Source organism: Euprymna scolopes, chromosome 6 (genome assembly GCF_053919585.1).
Source record: "Euprymna scolopes isolate OS-2025 chromosome 6, ASM5391958v1, whole genome shotgun sequence".
In the NCBI taxonomy this organism is placed as follows: domain Eukaryota; kingdom Metazoa; phylum Mollusca; class Cephalopoda; order Sepiida; family Sepiolidae; genus Euprymna; species Euprymna scolopes.
Genome location: NC_136487.1, coordinates 93,101,407 through 93,117,033, shown reverse-complemented (window position 1 = coordinate 93,117,033; position 15,627 = coordinate 93,101,407). Strand labels below are relative to the sequence as shown.

At 35.8% G+C, this 15,627-nt stretch overlaps 1 protein-coding gene across 7 annotated transcripts in view; it reads right to left on the bottom strand.

The window, feature by feature from the left end:
- Positions 1-1,359: 1,359 nt before the first annotated feature.
- The window catches only part of LOC145277797 (sodium- and chloride-dependent glycine transporter 1-like), a 213,009-nt gene continuing 198,741 nt past the window's right edge, over positions 1,360-15,627 (bottom strand). For all 7 annotated transcript variants that reach the window (XM_080129622.1, XM_080129621.1, XM_080129623.1 and 4 more), the window contains 3 exons: positions 12,486-12,586; positions 9,441-9,602; positions 1,360-3,688 (listed from right to left, as the gene is read on the bottom strand). In XM_080129622.1, the coding sequence (XP_079985748.1) occupies positions 3,458-3,688; positions 9,441-9,602; positions 12,486-12,586 (494 nt within the window). In that variant the 3' untranslated portion in view covers positions 1,360-3,457. The remainder of the gene's footprint in view (positions 3,689-9,440; positions 9,603-12,485; positions 12,587-15,627) is intronic.

Here is a 15,627-nt window from a genome sequence, read left to right as displayed (position 1 = left end):
GGCTTCATTTGAGACTCTTTTTAACCTAGCTCTAACTACCTGACCTGCATATCGCTTGCTAGCGATTCCTTAACTAGAGCTAGTTCTAGGGAATCCCCCCTGCCACTGCCCGGGTCAGTCTATCATTTAGGTGCCTTTTGGTCCACGCCCTAGTTAATGTGAGGCATTGGCTATATTATATATACCTTAAGGGCCATGAGATCACTCAGCATGTGAGCAGCCTTGCTTCGGGATCTCATGCCCCTCACATTTAAACTAGCTAGGTTCAAGCCCGTAGCCATGTTTCCCTAACTAGTTGTATTCGTCAACTAAGGATCTGAAGTCTTCAGGAGTAAGGACATCAAAGGTCTGATCAAGACTGCCTGTGAGCAGGTTGGACGTAAGCTGTCCGTCTCGAGCCAGACCCCCCACATCCAAAGGAAATGTCACTTTTAGTTCCCTATAGAAGAAGGCGGTGAACATAAATAGGGACTCTCCCTTCACATTTTTTAACTATCTGCTTCAGCGATGGGTGCTCCCCGTTGACCAGTCTTAAACCCTTGAAGGCTGTTTTTCCTGCCTCCAACATCCTCCACAAGGCTTTGGCTCTTCCTCCTCTGTTTGGACGCACGAAGGTGATTAGCTGCAGTGCTTCTGCAAAATTGCGAGGATTGGTGACCTCCTTCCCATCAACCTTGGAGAGGCTGACGTGGCTTTTCACGAACTTCCTTTGCTGGCCGTTGAGGTCGCCGGTCGTCTCGTCCGCACTTACTTCACAGAGTCGCTCCTCCGGCCAGAAAGGAAATTTCCTGGTTTCCCTCTCGGGGGGGGGGGGCGCCTCTTGTTGGTCTGTTTGGTCTTTCTTCTTGTTTTCTTCTTCCATCTTTACCTCAGTTGAGGCTGGAACATCTTTGCCCGGAGCTTCACTTTGCTCCTCAGGAGTGTTTATTAGGGGAGGGGTAGGCTGAGCTTCTTCATGTTAAAATTAAACCAGATTTTATATTTTTGCAGCAAATTAGACGAACACAAAAACCTATTACACATTTCGGGGATCAAGAGGCGAAGCCCTTCCAAATACACAACTTTCATCTAGACAACATGAAGAAGAAACTAAAAAATAATTACATTTATTCATCATAATAGAACATAGATAGACAACATAAGATACAAAAACAAAATAAAACAATTTCTAAACATAACAGATAAATAATTTATGATAATCAGCAATGTTAGTCTCAGACAAAAGTTCATGTTTTATGTGAAATAATTTGTCTCTTATGGATATTTTTTCTTCATTCTTGATTCTCTGCAAATTTGAAAATCAATTGTAAGGTCACATGTTTGGATCACGTCATTAAAATATAGAATAGAAAGACAAAGTCTCGTTTAAAACAACTTTATTGATTATCTTTGTTAAGTAAAAGAGAAATGGACACGAGAAGAGTGTTAGTAATAGAAGTCCACGAGTAGATATTGACTTGCTGCCCACCTCAGCAAGATGTGACACATGGTCTAAAGTGAGGATATCCAGTCAGTGCCCCAATGAGGATGTCCAGTCAGCGCCCCAATGAGGATGTCCAAAATTGCCTAGATATCTCCATCGGCATTTCCTGGTAGAGGCGTCTCAGGCAACAAGTGATAAACTTGTCACACTTGAAAGCTGAGTAGTAAGGTCTAGGAGGGTGTATCCCTAGGTAATACTCAGGCAGTGTACCTCAGTCCAATAGACATTGGATCAGTTCCTGGTCCCGCATCTGCTAGGCTGATTGTCAAAAATTAATTCTTGACAGTTACTCCTAGCAGTCGAGTAATAGAAAAGAGTTCATGTATATGAAGATGTTAGAGTCAGATTCTGACAGTAGCCATGATGAATTACATATCTCCTTGTTGAATCGAGCCCAGAGCCAAAAACCCAGGGTAAGGGTTGGTGCACCTTAAGAGAGAAGTTGGTATGAGGAGAAACAGCCATCTGGAGTTGTTGTCAGTATAGTGTCCCAATCAAGTAAAGTGGAAGAAGACCTAATGAAACCTAGTCCAGTTGACACCAAAAGAATGAATAATTTTGCTTTAGTTTTAGATATTATACATCCGGGGCAACCCCAATCAAGAAAATATAAACTTTGTAGGTCTTTATTTAGTAGTTTGGGAATTTTATCTGGGCATACAAACATACACACATACACGCATACAACTGCCCATTATATAATATATATTTCTCTTACTCTGTGGATTATTAAATTGTATTAAAGTGTGCAAAAATTATATATATATATATATATATATATATATATATATATATATATATATATATATATATATATAATTTCACACGTTTATTATAATTTATTATAGTATTAAATATTACAATTATTTCATCAACTTTTAAATTAATAATGAAAATAACCTTGGCCAACGCCGGATAAAACAGTTTATAAATTATAGTAGATAAATAATTTATGATATAAGAAATGTCAATCTCATGCACCTCACATATGATTAGTGTCATTCACGTTGAATTATTTAGTCCCATGAAAATTTTCTTTTCGTCCTTGATTTTCCTTTAATTTTGAAAAACATGGAAACAACCTTTTCTTTTTAATTTTTTACGTTTATTTTAAAATGTATCATTGATGAACTTCTGAATTTATTTTCAAGAACAGAGAAATGATCCATGATGTTGAATGGTTTTTCAGACTTCAACAGTTCACTTTCTTTTACTGAATATTTGAAAAAAACAAAAAAAAAACAAAAAAAAAAACAAAGCTCCTACCTAATAAATGACTGATTAAATGTTTTAATTTCACGCAGCAGTTTTGTGTAAATAATTTAATAAAATATGGTTCTCTAAATATCATCTGCTACTAAAACACTTGTTTGTTTAATCTCGTCCACACTGAATGATGTCATAAAATGATGACATCACAAAATGATGAGTTCATCTATTAAAACAGAGTTGAGGAATAACCGGGCACAGTGAATGACATCACAAAATAATTTCATTAAATAAGAGAGAGAAAGAAAGAGGTGAAAAGTTCGCCTATCTTAATGACACTGTCACCCTTTGGATCAATGGCTTTCTACTAATATATGACTAAAACTTTGTTTATACTCTTGAATATTGGATGACATCATCGTTTTGTGATACCATCCATTAAAATAGATATTTTGGATAATCAGACACAGTAGATGACGAAATTTATGACGTTATCTATCAAATAAGAGAGAAAAGGTGAAATTATTTATAACGTCTTATCTAGATGACCCATGACAATTCGTCTATGTGACGAGCTGTATTGACCTCCCGGGGTCAAATATTTAATAAAACCATTTAAGTATTTAAGTGGTTATCAATATCTTCAAACACACCCGAAACAATTGTCTTTATGATAATGGGATGAAATGTGACGTTTTTTGTTGCAAAATTGTGACATTTTTTCTCAGCCTTTTATCATCACTGTGGTTTCTTGTTGACTTTGTCTTACAAATGAGTGTTGTCTAGATCTGGGTAGGCTGAAGGATATCCGTTGTGGTCAAATTCAAATCCAATATTGATCGCTCCTACACCCATTTTATGACGGTCAGTTGCATATTTATGTTCTATGGTGCTATCTCCATTTTCCAATCTTGCAGGAAGTGAATAGCGACCGGTGCGGTTTTCAGGTTGAAATGGACCCCAATCAGGTAATGGACGAATATTGTTTAAAAGCACCTACAAGAAAAGATAAAACAAAAAATAATAAATTTCCTGTGGAATTTCAAATATCAATATTATTTTCATTTGAAGATTGTAGTATATCAGAAGAAAGTATTGAGAAAAATTATAAGATTCAAGAACCATTAATATAGATTTTAATAACAAACAAGTACAATAACGTTATCAATCATAGACGCCTGGCGTAGTTGAAAGAGAGAAAGAGAAGATAATTCCATGTTTATTTTCACTTGTGCCTAATACTATATATGCACCTTATTTTCATTTGAAGATAGTGTTGTTATGTAGAGTTTGGAAAATTATAGCTTGCTGTACAAGCATGAGCAAAATATTGCCTCCTTTCACCTAAAGTTTGGCTCCCTGGCACTCATGCACTTATTGATCCGTGCTGAAATAATAACGTTATTATTTAGAAAGCCATTCTTAATATGGGGACGGGAGGGTGTTGCGTACCTATTCTGTACATTTACTTAAGAATTTTAATAAAAACAGATTTCGTTAAACTTTAATTAAACTTGAAAATACTATTTAAAAAAATAGGGCGGATCAATAAGTGCACTAGCACCAGCTCCCTTTATGTTCAGTAACTCTCACCTATTGACATGGTCTATCTCGTCCTTCTCTATTAAACACACTATGCCGCTTGCATCTTCTCCTGATTTCCTTGTGCCTGTAGCAGATAGAATACAACTTTTTTTTTTTTTTTTAAGTGAAGTTTGTAGTATTACTACTATACTATCTCCTGATCCTATGATCATTCATGAAACATTCAGGAGGTGATCTTTTACATCATGTGCTTCTTCGTGGCACTACAGTTACTGGGTCTCCATTCAAAGTGTCATTGGATGAAGCATTACTTGCATTTATGCTGGGCACATGTTCACCTGATCTTTCTCCAATTGTCATCAATCTTTCACTTGCATTCTCTAAAGACATGTCAGAACAGAACATCGGCTGGTCTGCTCTCACTATGGGTTGCAGATTTTTCACATGGCATTTCATCATAATATGTTCTGTGTACTAGTAATTCTAGTCACACGTTCCACTGTACTTTGTGGTACATCGTCTATGTGGAGCCTTTACCCATACTCGGTCACCTGTTTTGAGGATAGTTTGCTATTATTTGTGTGCTGGCATTGATATTTCATTGATTCCTTTCCGTTGTATGCGGTTGTCAAGTGCTGTAGCAGAGAACACGTCATCCTTTGTACTGTCATAAGACACTGTTCTCTGGCATTGCTCGATGATATCGTTACTAGAAGGAATGTATGCACAACAAAATCAAAGTAGAATTCTCCTCGCATCTAGGAAGGTTTTAAATAAGTTACAACAAAAGGCAGTATCATTATCCATCAGAATCTCTGTTGGCGGGCCTCGCTCATAGAAGAGCATCTTCAACTTGATTACACTTTTCGCATGTTGCTGAGAAAGGTATCACCAAATAGTAAACCGAGTGTGGCTGCATTCAATCAATGTCAAAAAATGAGGCCCATCACTAGTTGGTGTCATGTTTTTTTTTTTAATGTTTAAAGCACCCTCTGAAAAATTAATGGGTGACAGATCAATCGACTGACACTCTTCACATTTTCTGATGACGGTTTTCACAGTAACTTCAGAAACTCCAGAGTCTATCTGTTTCACAAAATAGAGTGTTTGTCTCACACCAATATAACTGCTTTGTTGGTGAACAATCGATCTGGCCAAACACAACTGAAATCACGGATGTAGTGCAGTGCAGGCTCAGTGTTCCTCTTAATTGCACCAAACCACCTCGGAAACACTCTTTTCAATTGATCTTTCTTGTTTTGGCTAGATTTGACCAAGGATACGTCCATCAACAGTACATATACCTTCACCAATTTTATTATCAGGTGAAGCTGCCATTGAATGAACATCTCGCTTGTAGCTTTGGTTTATACCCTGGCCCTGCAAGTAAGGGTATCCAAGATCCATTTATGGACACAAGCTGAATCAGTGAACAAATGCAAGGTGGTCATCTTCCAGAAGATCGCCAAGTTTATTCCTTTAATGATAGCATCAAGTTCTGCAAAATTAATATGTTGGGGGTTGTTTCCCGGACTTAAGCAGCATCCTCTACGACAATCTCATCACATACCAATGACATGCTGGTAGTGAGAGCTTGTGTTGACCCATATGCTAAGGGCTTGGTCATCAACACACTATTTGCCAGGTCTTCTTTACACACTCTGGTGAGAACCTCCTTAATCATAGTGTTGAGTGGAACATCGCTTAATCTCATTTAGTCATGCCATCAGATACTCTTTGTTTGATGAACTCCACAGCAATACAAAGTCAGCCATCCATGGGAAGGTGCCCAACCAACTTGTCACATAACAAAAACATCATGTGACAATAACGAGGCATGTCTGAGATTTCATTCCTTCTTTTCCAATAGAAAGTGTTATCTTTTCCTCAGACCTATAAACCAACCACTTATACACCATCACATAGCCTTTCTTGCTCTTTGCTGAGAAGGTTGAAGATGAAGAGATTCTCCTTCATATGCGTTACAGGCATAACACTCTAATCTATATAGGCAGATTTTACCCACAGTATGCATTTATCCTTCGTCAAAATAGCACTAACAATTGTTTGCATGATCGATATGCTACATTGAGTCCGAACATCATGTGGGTCAGGCAGTACTTTTGTTCCTTTAGTACAGTTTGGTAGGGCCATAGTAATTGGTGAGCATGTACTTGTAAAGTTCTAACACATTCGATCCTGCTCGCCACCATTCTCTTAACTTTTTGTTGCATATGTTCACATTGACCGTAAATCGGTCCACATGCTTATTTAACTTAATAGTTGAGAATGGGCCTTAACTTTTCTTTGTTTTACTGGATGACTGTCATCAGTAGGATCAGACCATTTGGGGCCCCAATTCCTCTTCTTGGTAAACAACCAACTACCCATTATCAATCCAAACTTGTAGCTCTTTATTATATTCTGCACAAGATTTTACAGAGATGTTATACTCTGATACTCTGTTGCATAATTTATCTGGAACCACTTTCATGACATCGTCCAGGATTTGGTGTGTTGGTCGAACTTCATGCAAAAGTCAGGCTGTTCCAGCTCTATCGTCGCACCTAGAGCAAGAGCCACCTCAGCAAAATGTACCTTGTCTCCTTTGTTGATATGCACACTGCCAAATTTCTTTATGACGTCGATGCTTAGAAGCAGGTCGAATACCAATGGTTTGCTATTTACTGCCACATACGCCAGTCTTCAGGGGATTACAGTTAGTCTCTGTAAAGTTATGCTGCCAATACCGTAGCTAAGAAGGCATTTCCCACTTGCTGTCAGAATCGCAGTACTTTTCCATACTTTGGGTTGACATAACAACACACTCACAACAGGTGAGGAGCAGCTAGAATCTGCCAATGCTATCTGATCTAATTTTTACTTTTATTATAGGGAGCAGTTATTTTAGTTTATGTGGGGAGGGAGTAGTGCTAGCCTATCGCCCCTTGCCTCATTTCCCAGACACCTCAAAACAGCATGTCCTTGTTGCTGGTACTGATAACAGTATATTTAAGGAAGCACTCTTCATGTGTTGCATCCAGGCTGTCAGCAGTTTCTGGTAAAGTGATTGGAACCTTGACACTTGTGGCACTACGCTATGACTGTGTCTTGATAGTCTAACCTAATTGGGGAGTCCTGACAAAAAGCGTAACTGAACCGTCGGTCAGAAGGGTTTTCTTTGATTAGACATGCCAGATCTTGCAGGTTACCCAAGTATTTGTCCACAGTTCCTCTGGGACGCAAAGGATGAAAACAAATTTGTCAAATACAACAAAAGGGTCCAGCAAAAAAGCCATTGAGATGACTTGAGGTGAGGTTGTTTGTAGCATTAATACTACAATAATATAAAAATAATTTCAATAATCTGTGTTGTACTTTTTGATGCATTCCAAGAAAAAAATTAAGTCAATTGTCACCATGTGATATCTGATTGTTTTTGAATGTATTTGATTATTTTATGTATGTAACCATTTAGTATTTGGTCGAATCCAATAATATACCCTAGTAATTTTGTTCAAGTAGCTGAAATAATATTTTTATTTAATGTAACATTATCTCTATCTCTACCTTTATTTAAATATAGAAGGCACTCTGTGTGTGTGTGTGTGTGTGTGTGCGTGTGTGTGTGTGTGTGTGTGTGTGTGTAGGGGGGGGGGTCATTCTCTGTGGACTCCAAAATAGCCGGACCAATTTTCTTTTAATTTCACACAAATGTACGTTATGTGTCTGGGGTGTTCTTAGATAAGTTTTGTATTGAAATGGCTCCGATAAGTATCTATCATGAAATTGATAATCGCAAGATCTGATTAAAGAAGAAAAAGTCCGATGTTGACCAAAGTTAACACACTCATAACATCACCACACAAACAGAAGGCAATAGTAGGTTCTTTGTTAAGTCAAGAGTACGGTCAAAATGAATGTTTCTGTTTAGAGCACAACTAAATTATGATACTTGACTTTTGCATTTAAAACTTTAATTCAAGTTATTATATGTAAGTAATTTTATAAAATAATCTGTAGGTTTTCTCCAGTGCAATGTAGACAACAAAGTATCGTGGACCAAATCACAGCAGGGAGGCATGTGAAGCTTCCACCCACTGGTGCACTGCGATGAGTTCCTGACTAGAGCAGGCAATCGATTTAATTGAAAAATGAGAAATTTCACTGATTTCAATGACAATAAAATATTGGAAGTGTGGAACATTCGTTGATTCTCATTCAATTCTCTGCGAGTAATTCAGCATAAAATTCTCCAAGATAACAATAATGACCTTTCTTGAGATTTAGAACCAAACTGCTTTTTTTTAAACCCTAATCTTAACTTAACTAAGCTTTAGGTGTAATTTGGCTGAAGTCGGTTTGGTTCCGTTCAAATTCTATAGAAGCACCTCAACATATAATAACATTACCCATATCTTACAAGTATATCTAACAATTTATCTTCATCGATTATATTATCAATGCTTCTTTGTAATGTACTTAGTCCATTCAGTATTTCAAACATAAGACGAGTAAATTAATATATTGTTTCACTTATATCAGAAGTTTTGTACAGTGTGATCTCTCTAAAATAAAAATGGCATCCATGAAAACATTATCAAATCTACATTTATTTCTGCCATGATTTTTTCTATGAAAGCCTTCTCCAAATTATATCATGGATAAGGGGGGGAGAGTTAAGATCCAGTAAATGTGAACCCATTTAGGATCACACCTTCAACAGATGCAGCACTAATCCAAACAATTAAAAGGGTGTTTAACTTCACAAAGCTTATTTAGATTTAGTAAAATAAAGTGAAAGCAACTTGGGTACTGACTAATAACTCGCCTTTCTGGCAATACATGAACAAGAAATGTATAGGAAATGCCAAAATGGGTAAACGCATAAAAAGGAAACTTAAAGTAGGAAGTTTCTTGGAAATTTTAAATTCACAAGCGGTTCCTAGTCACAGGTACATATTGGCTAGAAGAAAATGACAAGGTTAAGGTTAGTTTTTGTAGTTTTTCTTTGACAGAAAGTACTACTGCCATCCCACATACAGCACCTGGTATTCTCAAACGGTTGCCTATCTGGCACTGACCATTGCTTAACTTTTGTGATTCTAATGAGAACCGGTGTACCGATTAGAAAGACGCTGATCAAAGATTATTCACATTTAATAAAATAAAATGAAATGAAAAAATGAAATTGATTACTGACCGACAATCCTCCTTTCTGGCAATACACGAACAAGAAATGTACAGGAAATGCCAAAATGGGTAAAAGCATAATAAGGAAGCTTAATGCTTGACCCCAGACAGGATACATATAGTTCTTGTACATGAGGGGTGTGTATTGGATGGCTTTGAAGATGATCACAATCTGCAATATAAAAAATAATGGTATAAAATATTGAAATTTTTAATTAAATATTAATTTCACTTAATCTTTAATATTGTTGACCATTGTGACACCAATGGTTTTCTGATCGAAAAGTCATTAGAGTGAAGGTGGAAGTAATAGACCGTGTTATGATGTATCTTGAACTCAAACGGCAATGCTACTGTTATATATATTTATCATGCAGGAAAGGAGGATAAAGAAGAGCAACAAGAACAACAACAATAACAGCAACAACAACAACCATTAGCATCTACTTCCCAACAGCAAACAACAACCAGCAGTACTACAAACAATGCTAGTGTTAATAATGTGTACACATACATCTTTCTACCTGACAAACTTTCACTTACATGAAACTAGTACAAGGGACATTTTCACATACACAAAACTCTAATGATGCTGCAGTGCAACTTGCATTCATGAACAGAAATTTTAAATCTCTTATCTCCAAATAAAAACATTTATTACATTTACAACTGCCGTTTATCACATTCAGTTATTGTTTGCTCATGTGCATTTTATTGCAATTTAACTGTTATGTATTTTACTAAGTTTTTTTTCTACAGATAAATGCAGCTAGATGCTGAATGTAAGTTTTGTCTGGAGATGTAAAGCTATTATTTGAATTGTCTACTTTCAAACCTTGATACATATGTTTATCTATTACATTTGGTATATTAACCAAAATTTATTAGAATTATCTATGAAGATGAGGGCAATAGTCTGAAGAGAAACTTTATGAAAAACTTGTGTGATCACAAATATCTTATTCGAATATTCCTTCGCATAGGTGGGTTTACCTATTGAGGCTTTGTTACATACTGATTCATAGAAATGTGAGTTCCACCTTTTGAAGTGAAATCGTTAACTCTCTTGAAGCATCACTTGTCATAGAGTTTTCATTCATATAAAGGATGAAATTGGTTGATAGAACTTTAGTTGGCATAGTAATCTGTCAACACCCATACATGATCAAAACCATCTGAGAAGTTGGCCCCTCCACTTGTCCCTCACATTCACATATCACTTGTTGTGTGACTCTATCCTTACACATCACTAGAATTAATGACAATACTTACAAATAAGACACATTTATGTAAAATATACACTATTCACAGTTTTAGATTCTAGTCTACCCTATAGTCCAGTCAAAATATGGTTTAACCCTGAACAAATTCTAAGAAGCGTTTTATGATTTTTTTTATTATTATTATGTGGGGAACAACATACTAAACGCTTACACAAATCTAATCACCACAAAGGTCCTAACTATGACGTTGTAAAACGATGACAGCAATCGCACTAAAAATAACCAGTATTTCCATATTTTAAAGCTGTAGTTGTTAATTTCAGAAGAGTATGCATTTTTTACATTCTATATTTTGATAAAACAATTTTTATACAAAGTTTTATACTAACTACATGGACAGGCGAGGTCATGACATTGTGTACATTTCTAAAGATTATAGAATACACAGTGCATTTTAAGACATATCTTATCACTGAATAACGGTGTCAGTTCAAAAGTCACTATTTGCATCATCAGATACTGCTTCCTCACTCATATTGTCACAATGCCCTTCTTGGCATGGTTCGCATACCCGTGAACAGATAAGTCCGTGTCTTTTGCAAGTGCACCGAGGTGTACTACAGCCACTAGAACAGTTGCAGTGAATTATTTTCAGAAGTGTTTCTGGTGCAGGTGAATATCCATTATCACTGAAACTAAACTGTTTTTCTGCAATTTTCATCCCCATTCACTAGTATCCATAGCCTCATTAACTCCGAAGGGAATGGTACTTCGTTGCAGAGGAGGTCGGTGGCAGTCGTTCAGGTGTAACAAAGCTTTTGGCTAAACCAACTTTTTGGCAGAGACTAGAATACCTCATTGCAGACTGATTGTCTCCAGGTTTGCCCCAGAACAATGCCACCGCGGCTGTACACCCAGCGTCTTCAATCTCAGCTATGCTTTTCTTAGTTGTGGAAAATATCTTAGCACAGCTCTTTAAGACTGAGTCTCTCTTTAAAACCTTGTGTAGAGCGGATTTTTTCCGATTCCAAAAACCGCAGAAGTGGTATCGCATTCTATGAATAAATGCAGTAACAGAAGTCTGCTGCAGACATCATATCCAAGCAACTTCTTCATAAACTTAATGTTGTATATTGCTGCAGGAATCCCTTTATCTGAGTAGAAATAAACCTTGTTGTCACAGCTGGTTGACACGTGATGAAGTAGCTATACCAATAGATCTGTATCTTCGCCAATGACTAGTATTTTTTGTTGGCTGCCATTGACACTGCTCACTTAACAATCTCCGTATCTGTATCCCCCTTTGATTGTATTATGTTGCAACCTATATCCTTCCTGTGTTGTGAAATGAGATTGATAAGAGATTGTTTTACAAAGTTGAAAGGAAATCCTCCATTTTTCTCTTACAAATTTTGTTCTTTCAGCAATGTTCACTTTGTTACTTGTTTCATTTTGGTGGCGTCTCTGATGGGTAATTTCCCTAATATTTGGTTCTATAATGTAACCATCAGATACTGTCGTAGCCTTATCAGAATGCCTTACTGTGAAAGATCCATATTGGTCAATCGCTGACGATTATGCATCTTTCATGAGCTTGAGTAGTGGATAGGGTTGGGAAATATGGTAAACAGAAAAAATAGTTAATTTTGCATATTTAATTAACATCATCAGAATTCAAATTGTTTGGAAAAAATAAAAATTAAACAAAAAAACTGCAATTTTTTGTTTCAATTTTGTCTATCAATCTGAAGACAAGTCCAATGTGATTTAATAATTTGTCACAAAATAAGTTACAAAAAGGGTTGATATGCCGTAACGCACACCAAACTTACCGATAAAATCAATGGAGTTAAGATGCACCAGCAGATTCTCCAATAGATCGATGGTTTCTTCCCCAACATCATCGAGATATCAGATGCAAAATTTGTGTAACCTGTCAAGACAGAAAATGATATTCAAAAAGTTGTCAATGAATAAGGATTTTCAGGATCGTTTTGATAGCTGTTGCCAATATGGCCATTGCTGACTAGCATGAAGTGTTTAATGTTTTGTTTTGATGCTTTGTTTTTTATTATTTTATTAGCAGGACCCGTTAACCGATATTGCCGAATGGAAGCATGTCCCTTCCTCGTAATAAATTGAACTACAATTGTTGTTGGTGACCAATCTCCAGCATCCTAATGTTAAGAACGGATTTTGGAATGAACACTCCTAATCTCCTCATGTTAAGAACGTTGTACGGAATTGACACAACCAACCTCACCATGGTAAGAACGACTTTCGGAATAGACATCCCATTTTATGAGGGGAGGGGACTGTCCAAATATTTTCCCCAAGTTCAACCTTGATATATGTTGTCAGCATACCCAACCGCAAAGACTATAAACCAAAAAGAAAAATTGGGTGTAGGTGGCAGTGTTGTGTGGAGAAAAGTACACTTTTTCGCATGTGCATAGAACAGTGAATGTCAGTGCAAAATGCATGTCATTATATCTCAAAAACTACTTGTCTCCGCCAAAGTTAAAATAGATTGTCTTATTAAGCACAGTCTAAAACCTATAGAAGTCGTCAGTTTAAAAGAAATAGTGTAGTTGGTGGTAAAGTAAAAAAAAGTACCTATAAAAAAAGTTAATGCCTGAACAGTGTGGAAAAGGAGTTCTAACAAGAGAACTAAACAAAAAACAACTATAGTAAAAAACAAAAACAAAAGCCAATATATAACAAATAAGTATATCCATAGGCAATGTAATACAGGGGAAATTTGCACTTTAGTGACGTAAATTATTTGACAGAAAAAGAAAGTAAAAAAAAACCACTGGTGTAAATTTAATCAACTACAAACTGAATGAAAAGTAATGAAAATGATAATTTATCCAAACGTAAATCAGACGTAGATGTGTGAAAATGTGTTTTATATAAAGAGAAATAGTTTTTATAATTTCGAAAGTAAAAAATAATTTGTTTTTTATTTATTTATTTTTTTAGCCAAATCACCCCAATCTAGGTTCGGTGACACTTTGATATAGGGGGCTACTACAATTCTCTGTTATTAAGAGATTTGGCAGACGTTTATGAAATTGCCTCCCCCTCCCTGTAAATTCCACAATTTACTTTTCTTCTTTTTTTCATGTTTATCTCATCGATAACATACTTAACTTTCAGATAAGAAAAAAGTAAAATTGTACAACATTTTTTTTTCAGCAATTATAATTTATTTCCAATTATAACGTTCTACTGAATTGAACACATACTTTGTGACCATCACCGAGAAAAATATTGTCGCAATATTTTTCTCAGTGATGGTCACAAAGTATGTGTTCAATTTTTGAAAACATCAGTTTGTAAAATAAATGAAAAGCGATGATAGTAAAGTATAAACGATTTAAAAAGAGGTCCGTTCATTTTATCATCAGTTAATTTGGGATGCGGAAACTGGATATGATATAAATAAAGCTGCAACGTTTTTTTTTAATGTAAAAATGTGTAAATAATGTTAATCCAAATAATGCGTAATGGCATGTGTAACCTGTAAGTAAATGTTATGGTTGATTTTTGTAAAAATCAGTCTGTAAAATAAAGGAAAAGCTATTATAGTAAAGTATAAATGATTTAAAACAATGCGTGGCAATTGATCAGCCACATTGATTAAGGGCTGCTGTGTTCGTTTTTCGTATGTTAGTGTACAATCCAGAATAATAGAATTACATGGTTGCAGCTAATGAGAATAGGCAGCATGTTATTGGGGAGAAATCATTATTTTCGAATAGTGAAGTGTTATGGTAGTTGTAGGTGTCTGAGTGTTCAATTCACTTAATAAGGGTCCGGTCCTTACTGGAAGAGTGAGAGAACTTTTCAGGTAGAGGGGAAAATACGAACTACTTCATTTACAGATCTTGGCAATCGTGATGATCTTGCTCGTAGGAAATAAGACAGGATTTTTTTATAACAAATAAATGTGTCTGTAACGGCGTTCAGAAGTTACATAAGATGACGGGTAAAAGTTTAAACACAATAAATTTGTATGTGGCATCTATTATTGCAAACCTACCGTAAGGAGATTACAAAATAGGCGTAGGAATTAGAACATATTTATTCTTTGTGATAGGCGTGCTGCAAAAATATCAGTAGTACGCACCATATAAAAAGTTTGGGAACAACTGGTTTACATCATCATCATCATCATCATCATCATCATCATCATCATCATCATCATCATCATCATCATCATCGACAGCAGCACAAGTAGTTGTAGTAGCGACAGTAGCATTTAGTTGTAGTAGCGACAGTAGCATTTAGTTTACTTATGTACATAGATTATATAAGAGTTTATTTTTATCAACAAATGCTGAATATATTTACGAATGACTAACTTGAAAATTAGAAATATGTGTAATTCTACAAAGCATAAAATTAAGTATAGACGCTAACACTAAACTGACAGTTATAAAGAAACAATGTTAATATAAAATGCTTTTTTGTAAGAATTCTTAGGTGTCTGTATCGGATCTTCATAGAAAAGAAACACAATCCTACAAATTGAATATTAGTAAAATTATGAATAAAATGGATGGTAGTTGCCAAACATCTTTTGATGTTTTTGTTTCAGACGGAGAAAACATGGACACATGTATGGGGATTCATGAACAAAGTAATAAAACTCCCGACGAAATTGTAAACAAAGTGTGTAAACGCGTCACTATATAGGGAAATATGATAATAAAGACAAAGAGTGAGTGAGAGACAAAACGAGAGACAAAGAGAGGGAATAATACACACGAGGAGGGAGATGGAATAATAGACACACGAGGGAAGAGTAATAGAATAGCGGAGACACGAGCAGAGAGGGATAGAATAATATATATATGAGGAGAGCTTGTGGGGATTCATAAAGAAAGTAATAAAACTCCTAACTGGATGTTGACTCTTTGGCTGTAAATGTGTCACCACGCATTGACTCCACACACCTATCTGATC